This window comes from Ambystoma mexicanum, chromosome 5q (genome assembly GCF_040938575.1).
Source record: "Ambystoma mexicanum isolate Mex_15411 chromosome 5q, UKY_AmexF1_1, whole genome shotgun sequence".
Classification (NCBI taxonomy): domain Eukaryota; kingdom Metazoa; phylum Chordata; class Amphibia; order Caudata; family Ambystomatidae; genus Ambystoma; species Ambystoma mexicanum.
Window position 1 is genome coordinate 885,183,860 of NC_090933.1, and position 26,851 is coordinate 885,210,710.

The following is a 26,851-nucleotide window of genomic DNA, read 5'->3' on the forward strand; positions in this document are numbered from 1 at the left end:
GGTGGCGGAGAAGGGAGACCCTAAAGGGGTATATTTCTGAGCAAATTAGATTTTCTCTCTGACCGCCTACTCCTCTCACTGCACTTGCTCTCTTTCCCTGTTCAGTGGGTCTTACTCTGGCTTGGGGAGTTGAACATAGTGCTAGCACCCTTACCAACTCTTTCTGCTACGGAGTGGTTTTGTTACTGAGGCATTATCTCAGTCCATCATCTGTATGTTTTTCACCGCCTGAATGGAGGGGGGGTTATCTCGGCTGTGGTATTCGTCTCTGCTCACAAGTATTTATTTTTTAATCCCGAGGATAAGGTGTCCGAATCCCTAGCCGGGCGTCACACGCGTTTTTGGCCAGTGGCATCCATATTCCTGGATGTGGGACTTTGTGTTCTGTCTGGTTCAGGTGCTTCTTCTGGGACTTCTGCCCATCTCGTGATGTATTCCTGTTCAGTCTATCTTTGCCCTTCTCGGTCAAGGGTTGGGGGGTGGTCTTAGTTTGTGCACTGCCCATTGGAGGCCTTTCTACTATTATCTCTGCCCAAGGTGAAGGGTGGGAGTACACTTATAACTGTGGAGGAGTGCCATGTTCATGGGTTATCTGCCCTGCCCACTTGTGTCTTTAATCTTGAAGTAGTGGTCCCCTGCTCCTTGGTCATAGGTGTCTCTCATTAGCATATGCCAACATTTTAGATCAGCCAGGAGGGACATTTTGAAAGATAATTGGGGGGTCGAATGTGCTTACTGCCTTGTTCGAGCGATATAGGTAGAACGTACACATCGGAGAAAAATGGCTAAAACAATGGGCGTCTTGTTTCCAAAATATGGGGTTGGGGGGGTTGGCGTGTATGCGCTCGGCACAGCACATGGGAATTATTCCTCTCACTGTGCTTCTTACAGATGCCTTAATTTCTGAGGTGATGGGTGGGAGTTTTCCTGTGGGGGTCCGGGGCTCTTCCTCATTGTTGGTCCCAATAATCCATCATACTGTGGGGACACTGGCGTGGCGCCGCCACAGGGGTAGCTTTCTCCGGGAGGTGGGAGGCTGAACCCCCCGACGAGGGGTCTTTTCTATGTGGGCTGAGGTAGTGCGCCGGTGGCGGGCCGCGCATGCTCAGTGGCCGCCGCCGCTCTGGTTATAAGGGCTTGGCGCCAGGAGCAGCTGAGCTGACATCCACCCAGAGCTTCTTGTGGTGAGTGGCAGCAAGACCCTGAGCGGGGAGTGAGGAGGCACAAAGCCCGCGGGGACAGGCAGGGCACACACACACACAACGCGAGATAGAAGGCGAGCACCCCGGCAGGAGCAACCACCACATAAAGCCACGTTTGGCAAAATCCGATGCAGTGTTTTGGCGCCCCGCTTCTGAGGCACTTCGTGCCGCTTGCACCCCACTTTTTTGAACTGCGTCTAAAGGACTCTGAATCGGGCTCTGCTTTAATCGGCTACCCCCGCGGACGATTTTGGAGGGAGATTTCCTGAGCCGCCTCGCCCGGGTAAAGTCCGGGCACTATGGAAGGCTGCCTTCCAGGTGCACCCCACCAGCCTTGGCGCGCTGCCCGGGTACTCTTGGGACCTGGGGGTTACCAGACTTTCCGGGGGCGAATCGCAGCCGGACGCGAGCATTTAGCCGCCCAGAACGGCTTTACCCGCTCTCTGCGATTTGGCGCGGAACCGGTTCTTCCCCCCAAAATTCAAACCTCCGAAAAGCTGGGACGTCTTCCGTATGAGGACTGCACCCTGGTGGGGCAGCTCTACTGGGGGGGGGGGGGGGGTGTTTACCCCCAGCATGGGAGGCAGGGACTGGCGCCAGGAAAGACCAGGGCTGCCCGGACAGCTGCTTCCCAGAGACACAGGTCATACATAGCCTGTGACTATTCTACGCGGGTGTGGGGAGCTCCTGCGGGTACAGCAGACATGCATGTCCATCTGACACCATATGTTCTCATTGTACAGATAGACGTTTCCCCGCTGCATAGCTAATGCTTTAATCTGTACGCAAAAATCGTTCAGCTTTTCCCACGAAATGTCCATTACTAAGTGCACTTTTTGGAGAAGTATAGCCACCGAATGTATGCGGTTTTAGTGGCTTTGTGTTTGTGACTCCCATGCATGTTCTATTTGTCTTACTATGTGTGTGCCTCTATTGCAGGATACCTGAATGACAACAAGCAGGATGTCCAGGCGCAGGTGAGCTGTTCTTTGCTTAAGTGTTCAGACTGTATGCCTTCTTGTTGGGGGGTACTAGCCGCTAACATGCTTTTCGTGTACTCTCCAGTAACCGCTTACAGGCCAGGAACCCCAAGCTGGAACCACACGGAGAGTCTGTCCGGTCTGTACTGCGCTTCAAGAAGAGGAAAGCCGAGGTGAGTGGCCTCTGCGCTGTGTCATTGAACTACCATGTTTTTGCCTCGAGGTTTGCCAACAACTTACGGTTTCTATACCCCCGCCCCCATCCCGTAGGGTTCAGTCGAAGCAGACGAGGACTGCACGAAGGTTAAAAAGCAGCAGTTTGAGATCCAGGTAAGTTAGCTGTGGCTTGGCGTCCCAAGGGTATGAGTGGTAGTGAATAACACTAGCTCGCACACTAGTAAATGTTAAGGTTGTCCTGCACCGCCACTCGCTGGAACAGCTGTTTCCTTCTAGCGTCCCGCCTTGACGCGCGACCTGGTATCACGATATGCACCGCGCTTGCAAGCTGTTTAGACCGATGCCGGTGGCAAGCTTTCCGGGCTCGGGGGTCCCCGGTTTAGAGAAGCTGTTTCTCCCCGCCTCTTGTTTTCTAGCGGGGTCCGAACAACTCTTTAGCACCCACTCTCCGGAAAGGGGCCGACTATGTGGATAGCAGTTTCCCGGTTTGCAATATCCCCGCCCGGGCGCTCTAACTTGTTCCGAGGATCAGCTGCGCTTTCTACCCTGAGCAGTTTTGAAAGTCCCGGGGAACGTCTCACGTGGCAGGCGGCAGCCAATGACTGCGCAGGCTTGTACAAAGTGTCATTTGGCGCTTCCGCCTAAGGCGTAGAGACCGGAAGGGCCCTTGGTTTTAAAGTCCGACTGTAACGCAGCGCTCCTAGTATCATGGCCCCCCTATTCAGTCGTCATTTCGCATTGGGCGCTTTTTGCATAGCGTTTTGCTTTTTGTGGAAAATGCAGATGTCCTCCCGAAAACACATTTGGAAAGCACTTCATGTTAAGATTAAGAATTACATCGCCAGTTTTCAGAAGCCGATTATACGTATCCATTCAACGTCCGGGGTAGTGAGTTATGGGATGATGGAAGATTATAATTTACAGCCCGTGCACTGTTTCTTAACAGCAACGTTTGTATCGCTCATCCATGTGTAGGTGGGGAGTCCTATACCTGACGTGGAACTTAATTAGCTTGTTGCCTACTAAGGTCCGACAGACATAGGTGGCCTACCCGTGCAACAAAAAGGCGTTTAATATTTTTTGTCCAGTTCTGGCCCTGTCCAGAATCTCGGAGCGCCTTGTAAACTTAAATAGGTGGGAGGTAAAAAACAAAAAAACAGACTAAAAACATTTAAAGTACATGATCGGAAGATTAGGATAGAGGCTGGAAGAGGTGTTGGGGAAATAGTTATGTTTAGAGGCTTTTTCAGAAAGTGGTGATGGGATGTGGTAGGATGCTGTGTGTGCGTGCTTGTTTTTGTTTGCAGAGGTGTATTAGAAGTGCTTTATACACATTAGTGATGTTTGTTTTCTCCACAGAGCTGCTGGCCCCCTCTAATAACTGGAGGCGTTAGCCCATGCATTCTCATTGAAACTCCACATAAAGAGATGGGCATTACAACGGATCTTTCTGGGTTTACACAGTACAGATTTAAAAATCTCTTCATAACGCCATCCCCTCTGCCCACTCTTAGGTAAGCTGACCTTTGTTACCAAGCATGTTATTCAAATATATGTTTATGTTCGCAGTATTATATCGCTGCAACGAGTGGACGTCCCCAGTCGTCATAATTGTGAAGCAGACCATGTGCAGGGATTGTGCATGTGCAGGGATTGTGGAGTGATCCACGACTAAACTTTCTCACCCGCAACATGGAAAATGATCGTTTTTATTCCTTTGCTAATTTAACCATGCATACATCATTCTCAAATGCTGAACAAATCACTGAAAATATAGATCAAAAAGCTGCTGTATGTAAAGTGTGCAGGTAAATGTATATTCTCCAGTTTAGCTGTTTCCTTGTCTGCAAGGTCTGTAGTTGCATTAAAGAAGTAGGATAACCAACACGACTCGCGCTGCCCCCATCCGCAAGTAAGTTCCTTTATCCCTCGGGTGCCTTTGCGGCCCTGAAGCTGGTACACTTTGCTTTTCCCCTTGCACCCAGCTGAATCAAACACCAGCAGTGTGTTATTTCAGGCCAGCCCCCTTCCCTCCTCCCTCTGCCTGAGCCCTGATTGGCAGCAGTCAGCTGACTCATGAAAAGCTCACAGGACAGCTGGCTAAGGGCACCTTCCATCCCGGTTTGCCCTGGTGCCCCAGTTCTGCCAGGTACCTCCCGTGCCGTCTACAGCAACACCCAGGTAGGCGATTATTGATGTGTTGCTTTCTCTGAATCTCACCATTGTTGTGTTCCACCACATTGCATTTTCTTCCCACATTGCTTCCTGTGTTGGGTTTAAGTTTGCAATCTTGCTAGTGTTGCGCGCCACCACATCGCATTTTCTCCCCATGGTTGGATTTGGTCTTCCCATTCAGTGCTTAGCTGCTGCTCTGCATTCGTGCCCTCAAGTCATTCTCCTACAGTGCGATTTTACAGTTTATGCTTTGTCTCGGCTGTGTTTTGCCATACCGGCATCTTCCCTGCTGGGAGCTAGACAGGTACAGGTTTCAAGCTGTGACTTTCGCTACTGTTGTGGTTGGACATACTTGCTGTGCCGTTTTTTTTCTCACACCATTGTGACCCAAGCCTTGGTTTTGTAGCATTGAATCTTGCATCGGTTTTATGGGCGGACCATTGCTGCATCCCCACCAGTGCTTGGCCCACCCACCTCCATACATCTGCAATAAACACTGCTCGACTTCACCCACCCAACATATCACCATCTCCAATAGAATACAGCCGAGTCCCACAAAACGCCTGATACCTATGATGGACCTAGCCACTTCCTGCCTACCTTCGTGTTAACTAAAAATGCACACATGCATTTTAGAAATCCTTCCTTCACACCGGACTACGGGCCCAGAAGGGTGTTCATCCCACAGCACTTCAAAGCTATACGAATGGCAGTAGGTGCTATACCAAGGCCGTTTAACCTAACATAGTGGCCAAATGCTAGCACCATAACGTCCTGGTGTGCAAGGTACTTTTGGGAATGGGGCTAGTTTTATTTTGCCATTATGTACCTACCGTACGCAGGACTCTGTTGGCATGGAAAATATGATTTGTGGAAGGACTATTTTGATGTGCATTTCTGGAATATTAATGTAGCTATGGCCTGTCCTTTTGAGAACCATTACCCTGCTCACTTCTTAACTGTTATGCTCTCAACCACTATGCTCTCAGCCACTGATCTTCCTGATCATCCAATAGCCGAGGAAGAACACAATGCTGGCACAAAACACTCCATAACTGTTTGCTTCCTGAGTGGGCTGTGCTACATATGGATTGTATGTTCCACAAAGCTGTTGAAATGGGAGGATAAATCAGATTATTACGGTTAGAGAAGGTAATATGCTCAGAGTAGTAAGAAAGTGTATAGTTTTAATGAATTGGGTATTTTCCCATCTTTTTTGTTATTGGGGGATCAGTTTCCAATTGGGAGAAAAGTAGAAGTCAAAACAAAAGGGTGGGAAACTGATTACCCCTCTTCACCCATATATCTAACTGCTCACTGTTGTGTTAAAAACCTTTTCTCAAATTTAATTTGTCAATTATCTCCACCACGAGACAAAAAGGTCTTATGTACTTAGAAAAATAAGCTATGATAGAATTGACGATCATGACATCACAAGGTAATCAATATTATTTCTCAGTCACATCCAACTAGATTTTTCTCAGAAAGACCTAACTTCGTCTCTGATCAAGAAAGAGACTTTCTAGTCGTAGTCTCATGGATATGAGAAAATTCTAGTTCGATTTGACTGAAATAATGTCGATTACCTTGTGATACCTGCAGAAAGAAATTTGACAGTATTGATTTAATATCTGATTGTTTTGCACATCTTTACTGTATTGATAATCAACTGCAGTATAATAACAGCCACTCGCTAACCCTGTTGTGTTTGATTGTTACTTGTCATGATTGTCAATTCTATCATGGTTGATGTTTTTATATATAATGGGTAAAAATGTATAATAAAGCTTATTTTTCGAAGTACATAACAGACCTTTTTGTCTCGTGGCAGAGATAATTGATAAATTAAATTTGAGAAAAAGGTTTTTAACACAACTGTCACCAGTAAGAGATATATGGGTGAAGAGGGGGGTAATTTTTCTTAGGACAACAATTCAACAGGTTCAAGTTTTCTTAAACACATTTTATTTACCTTAAAAGGATCTAAAGAAAAAAAACTAAGGATTGTCTAGGTCAGAAAGTACAGAGTAAAACATCTGCATGTCCAAAACCTATTTGCCCTCACAACTAACTGCATAGAATGTGTAGGGGTGTCCGCATCAAAAAGGAATAGTGTTCAAAGTAAAACTCAGAGCTTCTTCAAGTTCTCTAGCTTGTAATCGGCTCCTGTTCCCCATGTTCAAGGATAGTTAATCAAATACAGGGGTTCCCTTCCCCAAGAGTTCTAATCTTCCAGTTTTGAACAAGAATAGCATAGGGGTTTCCTTCCCCAATAGTTCAAATCTTCCATCTTTCAAAACAACCTCCCAACATGGTCTTTGTGCAACACAAGCTTCTTTATAGGTGTTTTCACTGGCTTTTCCATTCAGGGCCACCCCGTCTAGATGCAGCTGTCGGTCCACATGGCCCACTCGCTACAGGTCACACAACTAGTACCCTTCCTGGACTGTTTTCCTTTGACACCAGCCCACTGCTTCTCCTCAGCAGCAAGGTTTGCCTCAGTCACATGTGCCACAATCCCCTGACACTGTATATTGTGCCTTGGTTAACCACCTTGCAGTTGTTTTGTAAAGCGACTAGTTGCATACCAGTTAAAAGAAGAACATCTTAAGGCGCAACATTGCACAATGGCAACAATAAAGTCAGATACAGCAATTGAGATCAACTGGTCTTGAGTGAGGCCGAGACGTTTAGGAAAATAACCAGCTTTTTAATGATTTGCTGAACACACAGTACAATTCCGCCACTCTTAGTTCAGGGGTAAGGAGTGCCAGTGTCTTGCGGTGACTGAGGGGACTTATGTGGGATGGCTAGGCCCCAGTAAGCAGCCCAGAGGTCAGGCACGTCGGCAGTGGCTGTTGTGGGTTTAGGATAGAGTGCTTGTGCCAGAGACTCTGTGTGCCCAGCTAGACTGACATTTTTCATATGTTGTCGCTGTATACTAGTGACAGGTGTTGAGGCACGTCAGAGGTTTCAGTGTGGGTGGCTATGCTGGCTGCTAGATCGGATTTGTAGGGCTGTGCCTGCAGCCTGCGTCCAGACGTGCAAGGTATACATAACAAACTCGGATGGAGTTCTTTCTTTGATGTTGTTTTCCTAGGTCAAATGCGATGGGCTGGACTTTCCATCTGCGGTCTCCCTAGATTTAGAACTTGAGCAGTGGCCAAGGGGCCTGGAGGGACAGGAGAGTGATCTACAATCGTCTGAGGCGGGGAGCAAGTCTATCACGGTGTGCCGCTGCAAACGCTGTTGGCATCCTTCAAGGTTTGGGTGGATAGGTGTGTTTTCGGGTTTGGGCCACTGCTTCTGTGCACGTATCAACAGTATAGAGTGGGAGGAAGGGAAAGAGCTAGGTTTTGAGGGCCTTTCTGAATGCCAAGTGATTATCAATCTTGAAGTCTCTTGCCTTCGAGGGCCCGATGCATTCAACAACGAACACAAAGTTCTGTTGCACCTATACATTGGGTGACGGCCTCACCTCTGAGTCCCCCTCTTCAACAAATCAATCAAACCGTTCCTTTGTCAGTGAACTTTTTGTGATGACTTTCCACCCATGGATCTCCCTCTTCCGGGTTGGGACTCCTTTTCAAATGCTAATCTCCCTCCTTCCGGTTCACAATGTCATTTTTTGCATTCACAAGTCTTATGTCTTTTCAAACAATTCACTGTGGACATCCCTCAGTCTGGTTCATTCCTGTCAACACACTGTTCATGTATTCATTTTCACCATGCAGGATTAATTTTCCTTATCTTTCTCAATCATCTGTCGGTCAAAGACTTTTGACAGTAAAGAGGATTTTACAAGACCCCTGTATGCCCACTTTGACCTTTCTTGGCCGCTTCCCAATGCCTTCTGGTTGCGGTAGTCTCTACCATCGGGTAATCGCCCAGAGTTTCCTGCATCAGCACCCACGCGGTGCCGGACACTTCTGTTGCTGTTCCTTTTTATAGTTCAATAGCTGCTTGCTAATTTTCGTTCAACACCGTTCGGTTTCTTATCGACTCTCCCCTCGACTCACCGGCTGTGATGAACCACTTGGCTTTCTTCTCTTTGGAGTCAAGGTTGGTACCTCAGAGACAGGCGTCTCTCCCCATCTTGGTAATCAGCAGAGGAGGGTCTTGCGAACCGTTGACATCTGTTGCAATACACGTTGGCTATTGTTCTCAGTCTTAGGTTTCAATCTGCAGAGGTTTCACAGGCCTTGTTCGGAAAGGGCAAGGTCGCTTCTCTCCTTGTCCCCCCCCCCCCCCCTTCGGTATGCGCTGTCTTTTGACCCCTTGTGAACTGCTGTGCTGAGTCGGCTCTCGCATTGTGCGGTCTGTCTTGCTCGTGCTCCACCTTTTATCCCTGTGGTGAAGGGAAAGGACCGTCCGGTGTGTGTAACGCTGGTCAATTGCCTGACTTTGCCTGACCCTTGTATTGGGACATGTCAGGTAAACTGCTCTGGTGTTAGACCGTTCGCCTTGCGAAATTGTGTCCGAAAAGGGGAGGGGCATAGTGTTTTGGAATATCCTACGTGGTAGGATGGGGAAAAGGTGTTGAAAGAAGGGGGATATACTGTCTCACCCCACACCCCTGCGCCCCCATCCAGGTGATTCTCCCTCACTGGTCCACCCCCGGGAAGTGGCTCCAATAGCGATGGCCGTGTCCTGGCCACTAGGATGACAGATGCCTGGGGCTAGCTAGAGAGAGACCATCAGGTTTCTCACAGGAGCCAGTGGAGGACTCTTGGTGTAGGGCTGATGTGTTCTCTGGGAGGGAGGCTGATGAGAAGGCAGGCTGCATCGTTTTGGATTCTTTGCAGTTGCCTTAGCTGGTGTGCCTAGATAAAGGCAGTTTACAAACTATAGCCCTGTCTTGCTGAGACTTCAAAGTAATATATACCAATCTTTTCCTACATTATTAAAAGCAGGAGTTCTGCTTTCTAGCTAGGTTTGCCCTATATGAACCCTTTGCACACATGTGTTTGTGGACTGAAAAGTCAATTTAATCAGTACAGCTCCAAAGCTGCTCCTTGACACTTAGCATCTCCCTTGCAGAGTCTGCGCTTCGTGAAAACGGCAGGAGTTCTCCCATTTGAATCTGTTAGATGGGCTAGAGGATTTTAGGCCAATTGGAGGAAGTTCACCATCTAAAATGCTCTCGAACTCCCTCCCCACACCCTTGCTTCTATCTGGAAATAATGACTGGTGCCTTACATATCCTGTCAGTCCAGTATTGTCTGACACAATGTACTGCAATTGTTGTTGTGATAAAATGTACTAGAAAGCGTATAGTAGGTTTAACTGATCCATCTCTCTTTCGTAGTTGGGGAAGCTCAAATGATGTCTGGCGTAAAATGGTGAACAAAGAGACCAAATATATCCATGACAAGAATTGCTTGTTGCTGCATCCTACGCTGAAACCAAACATGAGAGCGATACTACTGGACTGGCTCTTGGAGGTTTGTCTTTAGGCTGTTCCTTATCTGGTTGAGTCTTTGATTACTGGTGTTCCTACTCCTTTATAAATGTCTGATTAATATAATCCAGTAAATTTGGTTTTTCATAATTTCATGTTCATACAGTCTGCATTTTCAATTTGTATTTTTTTCTTTTCCGTTTTGTCTCTAGGTATGTGAAGTTTACACTCTTCACAGGGACACGTTTTACCTTGCTCAAGATTTCTTTGACAGATTCATGCTAACACAAAATGATATCCACAAAAACATGCTTCAGCTTATTGGGATATCCTCACTGTTTATTGCGGCCAAACTTGAGGTAAAGGAACAGTTGTTTACATATTTTAAGAAGCCTGTTCATTATTTGAGATGCTGGTACTAGAAAGTTGTATGACTGCATATGCTTTGAATGTAAACTATAGCTGTTAAGCAGGTAGACGCGACAGGCATCCGTAGTACTTCTAGTGTTGTGCTACGCTGTGCTCTTACGATGCCACCACAGTTCCGTTTAGACCTGTTTGTCAATCATAATCTGACTGGGGTTGCTTGTTTCCCCAGCACTGTAGGTGCCTCCAGGTTTTTCCTTAAACCCGCGTGTAAGGAAAACTTACACCTGAAATTGCCCGTGGTATAACGCCACATCCCCTTTTCTGATTCTCAGTAGTTGGGCTTATCCTGTGGCCATTTCTGACATCTAGAATTCCAGAAGTGTAAAGTTCGAGGACACAAAATATATATATAAAGTAGTGTAGTAAAGAAGCAAAATCACCCCTGACTTTAGCAGTGATCCCATTCCAGTTAAACAGCAGTCATGCTAGGGGCGACCTGGCAAGTTCACAGAAGATTTCACATTTAAATGTGCCAAGTTCTCACCCCAGGTAGTCCCAGAAATGGCGCACTAAGAGATTCAGTGTCACTATGGTGAGTTCACGTTTCCATAATGGCTTAGAACCACCACTTTACTGTACAGAGTAAAGGTAGGTGGCAGGGATTGTTCTCACGGTTGTTCGTTACCCCAAGTTAAGGATATGGGGGGGAAGCAGGGGAAGGGAACGATCCAGCTAGAAATCAAAGCTATTCTCACCCTATTATACCATGCCTCTTAGTTTTTGCACTGTTCATGGATGTTACAAAAAAAGTATATATCTACATAATTTATATTGCGTGCTCGGTAATGAACTCCGTGTTGGGAATATTTATGGGGTATCTACCACCCCCAGAGGCAGATTTTATTTAACTCGCCCCACAGCACAGCTGTAGGCCACTTAGTTTACTTGGTTATGTTCCCCTCTCCTTGTCAGCAGGTTCGTGCCTCATTAGCTTTCTAAAACATAACCGGGCTTACAGTCCAATGCACATGCAAGGTTTGCAAACACTTAGTTATGCATGGATGGGCTGGCTGTGGATCCCTTGCACCCCAGCAACCAGCCTATCCACCATGACTCAGGCGACTTGTGAGCAAGTGCTGCTAGAATTGATATTGAATTCCCTCCCCCTTCGCCAAACAAGTATTCACCAGTTGACTTCTTCAATTGCAGATGTTCCCAATGCACCACGCAATCCATTCCGGTGATAACGTTTTTTTTATTCTGTACAGGAAATCTATCCTCCTAAATTGCAAGAATTTGCGTATGTCACCGATGGTGCTTGCAGCGAAGAGGATATTTTAACAATGGAGCTCATCATATTGAAGGTACCAATTGCAAAGGTTTATTGAGTAATGCAAGTAATTTTAGATCCTATTGCTTTAAATAAAATAAAAATTAAAGGATGGGTTAAAAACTCTGGAAGCCCGTGTGGGTGGGAGGTATGGAACGGCTTGGATCCCAAGATTATCTTCTAGGCTCTGATATGCTACAATGTACAAATCCTGAAGTGACAACTGAAAGTGCTAAAGGAGTGAGCCTTGAGTAGCATATCTGGAGTTTCCTTGAATGAAGCACAAAGAACTCTTAAGTTATGGACATTTCCTCCAGTTGCAGTAGGAACGTGGGCTCTCTCATGTACCTGCTGGAAAGGTGGTGACCATGTCGGAACGTAAACGGGCACTGTGGGGGCGGAGGCTAAGGAGCTGGGAAGATTTGCAGACCACTGGATGAGTCCAGGTATGGGCACCTGTTTGCTGGACGGTGTCCCGTCCAGGCATAGCCTTGCAATGACACTTTGCAGAGTAGGTTCTGAGGGTGCCGCTCTTACTGCTGGGGCACTGGACTATCTCAGTGGCTTCTGGTAAATTAGTTGATTTGGTTGTGGGGTGACACCTGAGGAAAGGCAGCAGCATTCGTTGGATAAAATAAGCTAACTTATTATTAACTGAGCAGCAGCATTTGTTAGAGATAATAAGCAGAGAAGTTATTGAATAATTTGGAGTGGGGCGATCTATTACTAGATTCCTCTGCACGGAGGACAGCAAAGAAACGGGCCAAGACATGGCAGGTGAGACTGCATGCCATTTTACCCGACGCCCTTTATGTGTACTAATGAGATTGAATTGGTGAGAGAAGCGGGGGGTGGGTCGGGGGGGAGGGGGTGTAAAAAATGTGTTGGGAGCCGAGGGGTGTTCCTAGGTAGTGCAGCAGCTGGGTACTGATGAGACCTGGCTACAACCTGCTCGTTTGTGACTGGCTTGATGTTAAGAAGGAAGCAATGTATGGAGATTGGCAGAACTTGATTAGGTGACTATATCCACATAATAAAAACGTGGACTTCTTCTGAACGGCCTCCTACTGACTAAAAGATCTGGAAATGAGTCATGATTGGGGTGGGGTTGTATTATGCTCTTGCACTGTCCCTCGCAGTGGTGGCTGGTAATTCTTTTTAATTGGAGGGTAGTAAACTTTACCCATGAATATCTAGGAGCAGCTGGGCATAGGGAGGGAGCCCAAATCAACTAATATAGTCTTTAGGTGGGAGATCTCACTCTGAAAAGTCTTCAAATAATGGGGTAAAATGGTGCATTATTATAGCACAATATATATATATATATCCTGCATTGCTAAAGTCAGTTTACTATCAGTTTTGTATGCTAACAGGGCGATTTTCCTTGAGTCCTCTCTGGTCACCGCCCATGGCTATATATCTTCCCGACTCTGGTGGTATTTGTCACTCACTGAAGCCCTCCATGTGGCAGTCGTGACAGCGGAGCCCAGGACTAGCTCTCGGGATTGGGTGGGGTGGTTAGTAAACACTTTTCGTTAGCACCAAATCAGAGCTGGGTCACACTATTAATACAACTTTTTTTAAAAACAAAAATGTATATGAGAAAAGGCAAATTGAAACACAATACACTATTAGGTGAGTGAGATTGATTAATCTTTTATAACATGCTTAATACCGAGACCAGTATGGGTTCTTTATTTTCAATCCCATGTACAACGAAAAATGCAGTTCCTGCTATGTAAATGCTTTGTTTTAATCTGTCTCTAATTCAGTGTGCAAGGCTAAAGTGAGCCCAGTAGTGCGAAATTGGCAATCTTTGACTGGAAAGGGTTCCCTCTGGGCGAGTGGCCTTACGAGCAGTTCCTGGAGTTCCATTGAAGGTAAACACTCTCAGTCCTATGACTAGGGGGTTCCAGTAGACCTGGGAGAGCCATGGAATTTGTGGGTGTGGCCTGGCTTGGGTCTAGGGGCCAAATACAAGCCGAACCTGGGAAATGGTCACACGAATTGGGGGAAGGAGGCTATATTGGGTGGGGGGGGGGGTATAAGACATGGGGATTGGGGACACCAAAAAATGCTAAACTGGAAGGGTCTAATTGGATTGAGGGGCAACAAAATGGCTAAAGTGGTGGGGGGAGCAACAAAAGGAAAGGGCAAAATGTGATTGAGGTGCTGTGGAGGAAATCAGGAAAGCACAGGGGTGCAGCAGAGGTAGGGGGCAACAATGGTATTTTGGGGATGGAGGGGAGCAGGGAAAGGGTTGGTGGCATGGAGGACAGTGCTGTGATTTTGGGATGGGGAGGGGAGCTGTGATGGGGACAAGAGGGTGGTATAGGTTGGGGAGGGGGCAGCACCAGTGTTTTTGATGGGAGAAGGCAAGGGGAGTGATTGCCTCAGAGCACAAAGAGGTGGAACCACCTCTTTGTGCTTATACGTTGCCAGCTGCTGTAGTCATCCCAGCCAAGCAACGAGTGGCTGGAGTGGAAGAAGCCAGGTGGCTGGGACTGCAAGTTGGGAAGGTGCACGTCTGTAAATGGTTGGCACCTAATCTCCAGATTCCAGGATGAAGAAAGATCTGAAGAAAACACTTGCTAGCAGCCCCAGAGGATTGGGAGAGCAATACCATGGAATCGAAAATGATTCATAAGTAGATAGTTGTCGGTTTCAGATTTAGTTGTTATACATATTCAGAGATAACAGAAGGATCACCCGTGCAGGAGGGACCCAAAGACGCTTGAACTGTAATTATTCTCAAGTCCGGTATTTCCAGGTCAGGAGTCTGTCCCAGAGAAGTGGAAAGACTAGTCTGCTGCGCTTGCTGGTGATGAACGGGTTGCCACGTCGTCCTCTGGCACAAGATTCGGCTTCAGAGCCTCGGATCATGAAGAGATTAAATGGTAGAGCAATTTTTTTTTCTCCTTTCCGCTTTGCTTAGAGAGTAACATCAGAGGCGCTAGTCACAGAACGGCATAGGAAAGGCAGGCGGTTTCAGCCATACAATCGCAGGTGTCGAGATAGCACAGGCCACTTGGTCTTCCCAGTCCAGTCTGGAAAGATGGCATCTCTTTGGATTCCAGGGAGTAAAGGGGCACCTGCTTCTGGGTCCAGCAATGCAACAGGCCTTGGAGTAGGAGCTGTGATCCAAGGTGCGCCGCTGGGGGGTACTTCTGGTTTTCTTTGGAGAGGCAGATCTTCCAGTTGGATTAATTGGTAGTAGCAGGTACATGATGACTTTTTTTTAATGTGTACATTCCCGTTTACCGCGTATGGCTACTAAATGTGGCTGGTACCCTAAAATGCCGCAAGATTTTTGCCTGTTCTTTGGCCATATTGTAGTTTAACGGTCTTCCTGCCTTCTAGGATCAGTAAATCTCATACAAAGTCTTGCACTTGCCTGGAAAAGCTTCTGTTTTTGCTGGCTAGTGAGCCTTTGTTGTGTGCGCCATAGGAAGGGGAATGGGACTGTCTAGTCACAGTCTACACTCATAGGGACAGAAAGTTTGCTGCTGGGGCAGATGTTCCAAGAAGTAAGCATACCTGTGCCCGCTCCACACGCCCATTGTCCTCCATAGGATAACATTGGGTGCCAAGCTCTTCCTTTCCTAGCTCCCTCTTACTTACCATTGGTCATTGAACCTGGTTCCAAATTGTTATTGGACTATCACCACCACAAGCCCATTGCATTCCTGTAGGGAATGCCTTCCCTGGAGAAACCGTGTAGAGGAACCTGTGACATTTGGGCACTAGGCACCACACATTTTACGGGCTGGTTAGGTATTTATTGTAAGTGAACCTATGGTGAATGTATTTATTAGTGTTTATATGGTTTTTTTTGTGATATTACTTCTTGCTAGTTTCATTTTAAATTTGTTCTGAAGGCCTAAATCATTAACAACTACATTTTTATAACCTACTGTAAGCTGAATTATTGTTTGTTATTCTGTGTGGACTCATCGATTGGGGCCCCTGACCACGCTCCTGAGACTAAGCCATAACTGCTCACCACACTACCTTGATTGAGTTGAGTTTTGGTTAAACTCTTAGTCTCCCTGTTCACCATAACTAGGGTGGCCTCTTTAAATTTGACCACTAGGGTTGATTTTAGAAATCCATCTTAACATTTACACCACAAATGAGTATTCACAACCGTCTTTGCCTCTGCCCATTGTATGCTTTCTTGCTTCCACCCTTTGCTTGTAACCTAGCACAGACATGGATGCCGTTTTACGACGATTGCTAAACTTTAGTCGTTGGCACTTTCGACTGCGCAGCCCTGAAAATCGTCCTGAAAAACCATACAACTCCACAAAACCATTCCCACACTCCAACCACTTTCCCACTGCCAATCCCCACACAAGCGTGGCGCCACTCCCTGGTTACTTGCCTACAGGTGCATGCACATCCTAACCGCACATCCTAACCCGAAAAGACCATCCACATAGCACCCATTCTGCCTAGGAACAGCTACTTATCTTCCATCCTGTCTCCCTCATGCACATGTCCACCATCCGCTCATACTGCTCCACCAACCACAGGCAAGGAAAATGAGAGGAAGGGGAAAGAGGTTGTGATCTTCGACATATATAACTCTTTACGCAAATTGTTTATGTATAATAGCAATAGAAATTGCTTGATTTAGATGAAAGACAACAGAGAAAGGATGCCGTTTCGTGGCCATTCCAAGAACTGGAGCATGTGGATTGTTATCCAGGATTCCTCTTTTGGCCAAAGTACTGCAGTTTATTATTTTTTTTTTGGAACATCAACTTATTTCCATGTGCTGCTCTTTCCTTTTCTGCCAAATATGTCAATGCTTTGCTATACATGGACTAACAGTATAATTTGCAACATCAAATCAAAATGATTGAAAATGAGAGGCTAAGGGGCACTTGCAGACTAGCAGCGAGGTTGCTGGCTTTAGAAGCAAACGGTCCAGGTTTGCCCATCTAACCTAAACTGACCGTGAGCAAGTAACCAAACACCCGTAGAAGGTGCAATAGTACAGCAAAAGTAATTGAGAAGAGGTGTGATTTAATGGCTCAAGCACCTACACTGCAACTCTCCTAATGTAAACACCTACTTGCTAATCTGTTGGAAGTCTGTATATCTTTAACTTATGGAAGTTTTAAAAAGGTGTTGATGCCCATTATCCATTGCTGTTGACCAATAGTTTGATTTTTCGGGTTTACAATTAATGTTTAAAAAGTGGGCCCTGTCAGTCATCCGAATTCAGGCTCTTTTGGTGCTCTTTCCTATGAGATTGAGGGGAGAATGGTTATTTGCCTCTTGTAGTGCTTAATTAAGACTAATGCCACTGATTTCAATCCCGGTTTCCCTACATGCCCAAACATGTGTTGGCTGCACATATTGCAGCTTTCTCAACTGGCGCGGCCTCATGCTGATTTAGCTCACTCATTAAATTGGCATGAGGCAGGATGCTTGTCATTTGTTTGCACTCAAACTCTGTGTTCATTGAAACCCTGAAATTCAAGTGCCTCCAAGAAAGGCATTTCTCATACTGGTAAATTACCCAGAAACCTAGTCTCTAGTTATGGCACATTTTGCAGATCTGTGGTTGCCCGTGGTGTTTCTAGATCTACCACAGTTTACCTCTGGACAGCTGGGTTCTGAAGTTTATGGATTCGGACAACAGCTCTGATGGGAATTGAGGGTGATTATGTAGCTCAGCAGTATGGAATCAAACCTCTGCCAATTGTTGCTTTCAAATCAGAAGTGCCCAATTTCCAGAATTAAAACTGTTTAACGTTCATTCTGTTTTCTTCCACAGGCTTTAAAATGGGAACTTTGTCCTGTGAGTGTCATCTCATGGTTAAACCTTTATCTTCAAGTGGACTCACTTAAAGAATATCCTAAAGTACTCCAGCCCCAATATTCGCAGGAGAAATTCATCCAAATAGCACAGGTATGAAGTGAAAGTTACCTGTTAATTTTTCTTAAGTTCTGTAAAGACTGTACTAGACCGACTTGCGACCAGGGTAGGATATTTCCTTTGGATCCACAAAGCAGCGTCCGCACATGACCCCACTGAGACCATTATGCCATCTCAGAAATACTTAGTGCAGAGTCTCCGAATTGGCACCAGGAGCCACGGTAGAGAGCCACATGTATTCTTATTATATTGACGGTATGTCAGGGGTATCAAACTATTTGTATTGTGATTATATAATGCACAGATGAATTGTTTTGTTAACTTGCTCTTAACCGTGCACAAACGTAATTACCAAAAACTGTGGGACTTGTATGCACTGATATGTCACATTCTTCCTCCTTCAAGACCACATATTTGAATGTTCTTTGCCCAACTCCCCAAGCGCTGGACTTCTTATAGTCCCCTTTGTTGGAAAAAAAAAGGCGATTACCCTGTTTTCACTATATAAGGATAGTGTATAATTAAATTAATTGTAATTATTTATTTTTTTTACTTTTCTTTATTGGCATGAGGCAAGAGCAGGCAAATAAAACAGTGCACATAACAAATAATGTTACAAATAACTGAGTGACATTGCATACAGGGGTGAACAGAAAAGGACAGACGGATTCTCGCGCAAATCATTACAGGAAGTAGCACGGGCTATGAGTCCTACAAGGGAGAGGAGAGCAGTTCAATAGCGTCTTTACTGTTCAGGTAGCTGCAAAAGATCAGCCCATATATTTTTTGGGCGGGAGGGTGTGGATATAGTCCTCTTCACCCATTTGGCTCCAGGTAAGGGCCCTCAGCCACATTTTGAAAGAGGGAGGGGAGCGGCACTTCCAGCACTGTAGTATACATTTTTTTGCCACCATTGTCCCAATATTCAGGAACTTGGACGCCTTATTCAACTCAGGCCCGTCCCATAGCCCAAACAGAGCGGCCACCGGGTCAGGTGCAATGTGGATCCCAGTTATTTCAGTGAGGGCCTCCGTGATGGCCCTCCAGTATGGGCCAAGCGCTTCACAGGACCAAAACATGTGGATGTGGTCCGCTTCCGTGGATTTACATCACGGGCAAGTATGGTCCTGGCTATGTGCAAATCTACCCACTCTATACGGAGTGTAGTACAGGCGATTTGGGAGCTTGTATTGTATGCATCGATATCTAGCATTTAGGGAGACCTTACGTGTATGCGTGCACATCCTGCCCCAGAGGGCATCGGTGATAGTCAGGCTCTGTTTGTTATTCAATGCCTCCCGCATTGGCGGAGAAGCATCACCCAACTTTTGAAGTAGCATCTTGTATAGGGAGGATGTTACACCTTTAACACCGGCTGAGTTGGTTATACAGTGAATTTCAGGAGAGTCTGGGGGTTCATTGGGGAAAGAGGGCCACATGGCATGAATCGTCGCCCTCAGTCTGAAATATTGTAATCGTTCCAGCCCCGAGCCAGAGTGACCAGGCCGCCATGTCTGCGGGGTGATACATTTCCCTTCAGGAAAGAGGTCAGATAGCGCACGATAGCCGAGGCCATGCCAATGTCGCATAAGGAGTTCGTCGTGAGTGGGACTGAGACCTGGGAATTGCCATACGGGCAGCCACTTGTAGTACGGGCGGGAGTCAGGGTGGGATTGTAATAATCGTGTCTATGCCATGATCGTGGCGGCCACCGGGTCAGCAGGAACATTGGCGCGGTACACATTGTGAAGGATAAGGGACAGAGTGTTGACCTCTTCACTTGCTAGTTTCCCAGGTTTCACGTGGGGGGGGGGGTCTGAGAATACATACCAGTGTGTAGCATGTTGTGCTTGTGCAGCTATCCAGTATCGAGCAAGATCAGGGGCCGTGAAGCCCCCTTTTTCATATGGGAGGGCCATGTGCTGCCACATTTTACGAACTGCACCGGAGTGCCACAGGAATTGGGCACATGAGATATGTAGATTCTTGGAAGTATCGTTTCCCGGGCCAGATCGGGACATTTGTGAGGGTGTATAGAAGCTTGGGGACAATTATCATTTTGATTAGGGATAGCCTGCCCAGTAGGGAAAGGGGGAGGTTGCGTCATCTCAGCATCCGATCTTCCACCTGCCACGCCATGGCTATGTAGTTGTCGGCTAGTAGCGATGGTCTAGAGAGGGATATATGAACCCCGAGATATCTGATTCCACCCGGTAACCAGCGGAGGGGGAATTTGCATGTTGGTTGGGGGGTAGCCGCGGTGAGCGGGAATATTTCAGACTTAGTGTAATTTATAGCGAAGCCCGAGAATGTGCCTATTCTAGTAATGTCGCAAATTATCGAGTCGAGGTGGTTGGTTGGTTGGTTCCCTTATATAAAGGAGTACGTCGTCTGCGTATAGTGAGATTATCTCGCAGACGTATACCTTTTTGGCAGTGCTTATTTCTAACGTGATCGGCCATAGGCTCAATAACAGTGCAAACAATATGGGGGAGAAGGGGCACCCCTGGCGCGTTCCCCTGTGGAGTGTGAAGAGAGGCTGGCCAGCGGGTTTGTGTACAGTAGTTTGATGTATGAGATCATGCAGGGACCAATGCCCATTTTATGTAGCACCACCCACATGTATTGCCAGGACACCATGTCGAATGCCTTCTGGGCATAGAGGGTGACCGCTACTGCCTTGGCATCAGGATCAATTCTAGACATGCCATTAAACAGCCGATGAATGTTGAAGGACGTCCACCGGCCAGGGTCAAAGCCACTCTGGTCAGGGTGTACCAGGTAAGTCCTTATGGGTAGGAATCTATTTGCAATGATTTTGGTGAACATTTTTGTGTCCTTGTCAATTAGAGATAGGGGTCTATAGGACCCACGCTTGTCCAGTGGTTTACCTGGCTTGGGAAGGACGGTTAGAGGGCTTCACGCATGACTGAGGCAAGGTGGCCAGCCTGAGCGACTCATTCCAGACTTCAAGGAGCCTGGGTGCTAGGATAGCAACGTGTTCCAGATAAAACTCCGAGATGAGCCCATCCGGGCCGGGGGCCTTACCCCTCGGGAGGCTCGAGATGGCAGCTGTTATTTCATCAAGGGTGATTGGGGTGTCCAGCTGATCCCTAGTGGTAGGGGAGAGTACAGGGTTGTGTTAAATTCAGTGAATGTCTCGAGGATGTGTTGGTCAGACCAGTGCTGGGTGCCCCCAGCGTCCCTGATACAATCTATGCAGGCTCCCCCCTGACCCCCTCCCTTTCCGCGCGAACCAGTCTCAGACTTGAAGCGCCAAGCGGAGCGGGGAGGTCGGCCCTGTTCCAACTGGATCCACAGCGCAACAGGGGAATGATCCGACAGCGTGCGTGGTAATAGCTGTGTCTGTTGTCCTACCCACCATCTCGCTTGATATGAGAAAGAGGTCAATTCTCGATAGGCTATCGTGCACCGATGAGAAGGAATACTCTCTGAGAGGGTGAAGGGCCCTCCACATGTCAGTGTGGCAGGGTGTGTATGGAGACAGTTGGCCACGCGTGAAGTGGCTCTGCAGGATCTGTCCAGCTCGTTGTTCCAATTAGGTTCATGTCCCCCCAACCCACCCCCTCCCACTCATAAGATTGGGACTCCAATGTATCTCAAAAGTATGGTGATGACTTCATCAAAGAGACCTGGGGAATCGAAGTTTGGGGCATATGTGTTCACAAGGAGGCATTCCATATTTTCAAGAAAGCAGTGAAGAATCACATATTAACCCTCTGGGTCCAAATGAATGGTGCGCAGTGAAAATCGGACTGATTTATGGACCGGGGTGAGCACACCCCTAGACTGGGTTGCGTATTTTGTATAATACCTATTTGGGCCCCAGGCCGGAGCTAGACATGTTGCTAGGCACCCAGTGGCATGTGTTTCTTGAAGGAGGAGTATTTTGATTCCGTGCCGCTGGGCATATGCAGTAATCCTGCAGGTTTTAGTATAATTACTCAGCCCATGGACATTCCATGTCATGAGACTAAGGGACACAGCGCTGTATCAAGGAATATCCCAGCAGCCATTTTTATTGCCGCTCAGTACCCTGCACACAGCCTCAGTGAGACCACCCCATCTTGCCACCGTTGCACCCACTCTCATGCCATTTTCACTTAACCCCCAACTTTACCACCCCCTCCCTCCCTCACTGCCCACACCCAATCAGCAGTGTCGTATACCCCACCCAGAACAGAGGTAACCGAGTGCCATGTCCAACCTGGCAGCTCCAGCCCATTCGCCCAACGCGGGCGAAACTGAGAACAAACAAAAAATACTAGTATTGCAATTGCAGCGGGTGTCGCCACTGCCGTGTACCCAATTTAGCAAGTAGTGCGGCGCGAGAAGCGCCTCCTGGGCGGCTACAGCATTTCAATGCACTCTTTTCCAGTGAAAGCATAATGACGGATGGTAGCAGACGAGGGGATGTATAGTTGCCATTAGCATGTTGGAAGCGTAGGACAGCTCAGTCATTGTCCATCAGGTCAGCTGCAGGTGCTCTCAGTGGGATTTGTGATTCAATGAATTTCAGCGCTTCATCCGGAACCGTGAAAAAGTATAACTTATTACGGTAGGTGAATTTCAGGCACGCCGGAAATAACTTTGCATATTCGATTTCTCTTTCCCGAAGCATTTTCTTCACCCCATTGAACTGTCTTCGCTCCGCCTGGACCTCCGTGGAAAAGTCTGGGAAAATTCGGATAATTTGCGAGTCCATCCTCAGTTTGCCCTTCTCGCGTGCAAGGCGCAGAATATGGTCTCTGTCTCTATAGCTAAGGACTTTCGCTATCATTGGCCTGGGGAAGTCACCCGGCTTGGGGTGGGGAGCCAGCGATCGATGTGCTTGCTCAATTGTGAAGAATAGTGAAAGCGGAGGGTCGCCGAGAAGATCTTTGAGGAGGGTCTCCACCGCCGGTTCCATACGACCCTTGAGTGCGGACTCGGGAACCCCCACAATGCGAATGTTATTTCTGCGTGATCTCGACTCTAGATCGTCACACTTGGCCTTGACACTTCATGTCACGCACCAGCTCTGTCACAGTGTTTTGGAGGGTGAGTACGCTATCCTCGTTTGCGCCGATTCTAGTTTCAGCCTCAGTAATCCTGGTGCCATGCTGATCTAACTCCATGTCAACGCTGTTCGAGGAGGTGGTACCCTGCTCCGCCCTGGGCGCCGGTTTGGTAAATTTGTCTATGGCCCCAGCCTTGGCCACCCGCGAGATCTGTTGGACATCCCGAGGGTAGGTGATATTGCTTGCAGGTGCGGGCAGGCGCTGCCTGCACAGCCCAGGGAGCTGGTCTGGTGGGCCCCTAGGGCCGTAGTGCGGGGCGGTGTGAGAAGCGGGCCCGGCCTTGGTGAAACTTGTCTTAGAAGGGCCCTGTCGGGAAGCCACAAGGTCGGGGGCATGCGCCAAGGACCCGGGCTCAGCAGGTCGTCGCGGGGCACCCCGGCTCCAAGCACAAAAGGAGAGCCCAAGAGCAGGAAGAGCCAAGAGGACAAAGTGGGCCTCAGGTTCCAGCAGACAGGGGCACGCGGGCCCTGTAAAGCAAGTGCAATATTAACCTGTGATCAGGGGCCAGAGCGTGAGGTCCGGGATGGAGCCCCCCCCCCCACCCGCAGGCTGGTGATGACACAGTATGAATGATGGTAGGTGTGCACCCACTGCTCGGAGCAGCATCGGGGGGATCCCCCCTCCTGAGGATTTGGCTGTTTGCCTGGATATCTTCAAAATGTGAGGATTTGCTGTTGCCTGCCTGGATATCTTCAAAATGTGAGCCGCAGTGTGTAATAGATGGGCCACCGCAGGTCGCAGTATGTGGTAGGTTAGAGCAAGGGGCCCCGCCAATGGGGCCCGTAGTGTATGGCGGAGGTGTAGGGCCCCCGATGTGGCACCTGCAGTCAGGAGCCGGGGGCCGCGTGTGCAATTAGTAGGGGGCTTGCAGCTGTGATGATCCGGCGGCCCCCCCAACTCCTCACCTGCATGACCTGCTGGAAGAACAGCCCCGGCGCCCCCAGCAGCGCAGGGCCCCAGCACAGCCTCAGCCACCCAGCACCGGCCGCGTACGATGATAGTCCTAGGCCAAGCAGGGGGCGCGGGGAGCTGGCGCCAGGCGAGGATCACCCGCAACGATCAGCGTCCACAGAGGGGGTGCGGCCCGCAGAAGCCCCGAGGGCAGAGGAAGAAGGGGAATGTCCACCGCAGGCACCGCAGCAGGGCTTGACGTGGAGGGGCGGAGGGCAGCACTCCCCGGCGGCCGCTCAGCAGCGCCAGGAGCCTGTATGAGGCTCAGTCCAGGGCGGGCACCGCACGGCCCAGAGGCCAGGGCGCCAACTGGCGAGATTAGCTGGGGATGTAGCCTGAGACCAGCGCTACCCTTAGCACGTATTTTCGCTGCCGATGGAATCCGATGAGTTTGCTGGGTACAGAGCTCCACGGCTAAGCAGCCATTTTGCAGGCTGCACCACAGCGCTCACCAATTAATTGTAATATTAAATGCACCACATATAGATCCATATTCCTCAAAGTTATGACCATCAATTCCAACATGTAAATAATCGATATATATCGATCATCGTTTCTGGGGGGCTTTTTGAACAGATCACCCATACACATTTTTCAATAATATTATAATGCGGACAGATTATAATTGGTCCGTGAATTGTTTGACCAATCAACTGGTCCATTCTGAAAAGGACTTGTTCTGCGTCTATCATTGAAAATAATTACTTACAAATTCAATCAAGTGTGAAGATTAATAAAGAAATTGTGACTTTTAAAACCCTCATTGTTAAAACACTTAACACTGGGATAATACCCAACACCAATTTTGTACAAAGGTGGAGGAAATGATCATCAGTCAATAATGCATGGGAAAGCTCCAGAAGGACCCAACTGCTTCCCTACATTAGCCAGCCTCCACATATGTGTAGTTAAAAGTATTTTGAAAGTGGATATATTTTAAATTAATTGGAATGTTAATAAACTATTCCCTCGTAATGGACGTGGATCACTGAACTATCTTATATAGTGTGACAAATCAAGGGTATTTGTCCCTTCTCCCCTAGGCGGGGGAGGGGGCTTCCCTCTGAGGAGAGGGAGGTGAGCCTGCTCTGCAAGACCCTCTTCCCTAGGGGTCTGGCAAGTGGGACCTCCCTTGAAGCAAATCCCCTTTAGGGGACAAGGAGCTCCCTAACCCAACAACTGTATCCGCCTATATCGGACTGCCTTCCATAAAGAATACTGTGAACTCCTATTTAGCTCCTGGCAATGAGGATAAAAGGCTATCTCTTTAAGAAGAGCCTTGTACGTAAGTGGATCCCTGACAGAGAGTAGGGGAATCCCCCTGATGTAATCCCGCCGTGGATAGGCAGACCAGAACGGAGCCCGCAACAATTCAGAAGGTGCAATACGCCAACTCGAGACACCAATGGACCGGCGAAGCAGACACCGGGAGTCTGTTGTAGAGTCGACCCGCTGAACATGGTGCCATGATCATACAGTGGTGGGTCAGTGCCCGTTGAACAACGCCAAGACCACTTCACTCGGGAGCGCTGTCAGCTCCCATTCACCAGTATTCATAGCTGGCAGTATCCTGCGGAGAAACCAAGCGCAAAAGCTTGCTAAGCCGGAGAAGCAGAAAGAAAAGTCTTTTACCCGAGCGAGGTCTGAGCCCTGCGATGTTCCCCATGTCAACCAAAGGTACTGGGGAGAATGGGCAGCTGCCAGGGCAAACTGTTATGAGATAAACTCGTCAAAGCCACAAGGGCGACATTCTAGCAATATAACTGAACATATGAGAAACTGATAAATAACATATAAGACTGCATGGGAAACTGAAGGAAAGTGAAAACTAGCACCCTAGGAAGGAGGGGAAAAGCCACAAGAAGTCTGTGTTGTGGAGTGGGGTAAACACTTAACACACATCTGCACCAAGTATTGTGAATTAAGACTGGCAAGCGAAACAGACAAAACCAGAAAAGGGTTGAACCTCAAGAAAGAGTGTGAGACCGCATTTCAAGGAGAACTGTTTGAAGCATACATTAAGGAGAGTACAAGACCCATGAACCTTTGGGAGGAGCTTCATGAGCTCATAAATACCTAAGACTAGTGTCTTATATATTTTAACTTGACACATTTTGTATATGTACAATAGACCACAGATAAGATAAACCCTGAGAGAAGGCCGTGTGAGACAAGGCATCAAGGGAAGCGACCAGAAGAAGAGACCTATTCTTTTGGCCCACTTTAAGTTGCGGTAGGGACAGATAAAGTTAGGTTTGGACTGACGACATTTTACTCTGGACTTCCTTTAGTTAGGTAGGTAAATCTCCATAGGGAGAGTTGGGCCTTTCCTTTTATCGTTTTGTTGAAGATAAATTAAACATATCCATAGTATGTTTGACTCCTTCTGACCCTCCACAATAGGATGAGGGTTTTCAGAAACTTGACTTGTAAATGCTCTAGATTCTAATGGATCACAGATAATTAAAATGTTAACACTGACTCTGCTGGCTTTGTGTTCATTTAACGTGGGATGCAATGTTGATCAAAAGTTAGAGAGTTCTTAGCCCTCAGTGCTTTCTATTTGCAATCTATTGAATAACACATTCAGATTGTTTTAAACAGCCGGATTCACTGTGCATCATTTGGCTACCATATTAGCAGACATATAGACAGTGGTAGAAGTTTACCGAAAAAAGTAGCGGAACTGTGGTTTCAGCAGGGAAGAGGGTAGGCAATGCCTAGTAACTAAGGCTCCTATTACAACTTTACACTTGCACAGGGACATGAATGGACAAATACTCTATAGAATGTGAATATGGTTGCAAAAAGTAGAATGGTAGCAGAACACCATTCCCGCTGACTTCGATCACTGGATATGTATGCCTATAGCAATGTGATGCCATCATGTTCACTCATTCAAAAGGTCTGCAAAGTTGCTGTACTTATGGACATCATAATAGACTTTTGCCTTCCTAACAAGATTTGTTAAGCTCTGTGCTAAAGTTCCCTTCCCGTAATCTGTATCCTGACAACCGCTGCATATACTGGCACACAGCAAGAGATACATTGATAGCATGAAATACTACCCAGGGGAATTCACACTGGTTAAAAGTTGGTTCAAGAAGGTCTTTCCCATCGCTCACTAAAGCAACTATTGTCCCATATAATCCAACTGGGTAGGATAGTAGGGACGTGTAATATTTTTCAAAAAAGGGTTGTGGAGTTCCAGTTAAACGAGTGCATTAAGAGTACTTGGTGAGATGTCGTAGCTATTTTGATAGCAGGCTTGGTTTTAAGATTAAGTAAGCTATGA

The 26,851-nt window shown here is 47.5% G+C and overlaps 1 protein-coding gene across 3 annotated transcripts in view; it reads left to right on the forward strand.

The window, feature by feature from the left end:
- The first annotated feature begins 1,114 nt into the window (after window positions 1-1,114).
- Window positions 1,115-26,851, forward strand: part of CCNE2 (cyclin E2) — a 43,988-nt gene continuing 18,251 nt past the window's right edge. The window contains exons 1-9 of one of the 3 annotated variants that reach the window (XM_069621382.1): window positions 1,115-1,184; window positions 2,142-2,179; window positions 2,268-2,355; window positions 2,453-2,512; window positions 3,719-3,873; window positions 9,843-9,978; window positions 10,148-10,294; window positions 11,573-11,668; window positions 17,423-17,557. In XM_069621382.1, coding sequence (XP_069477483.1) covers window positions 2,151-2,179; window positions 2,268-2,355; window positions 2,453-2,512; window positions 3,719-3,873; window positions 9,843-9,978; window positions 10,148-10,294; window positions 11,573-11,668; window positions 17,423-17,557 — 846 coding nt within the window. In that variant the 5' untranslated portion in view covers window positions 1,115-1,184; window positions 2,142-2,150. Of the gene's footprint in view, window positions 1,185-2,141; window positions 2,180-2,267; window positions 2,356-2,452; window positions 2,513-3,028; window positions 3,248-3,718; window positions 3,874-9,842; window positions 9,979-10,147; window positions 10,295-11,572; window positions 11,669-17,422; window positions 17,558-26,851 lie in introns of those variants that run through there. The other 2 variants (XM_069621381.1, XM_069621383.1) reach the window with 2 other exon arrangements.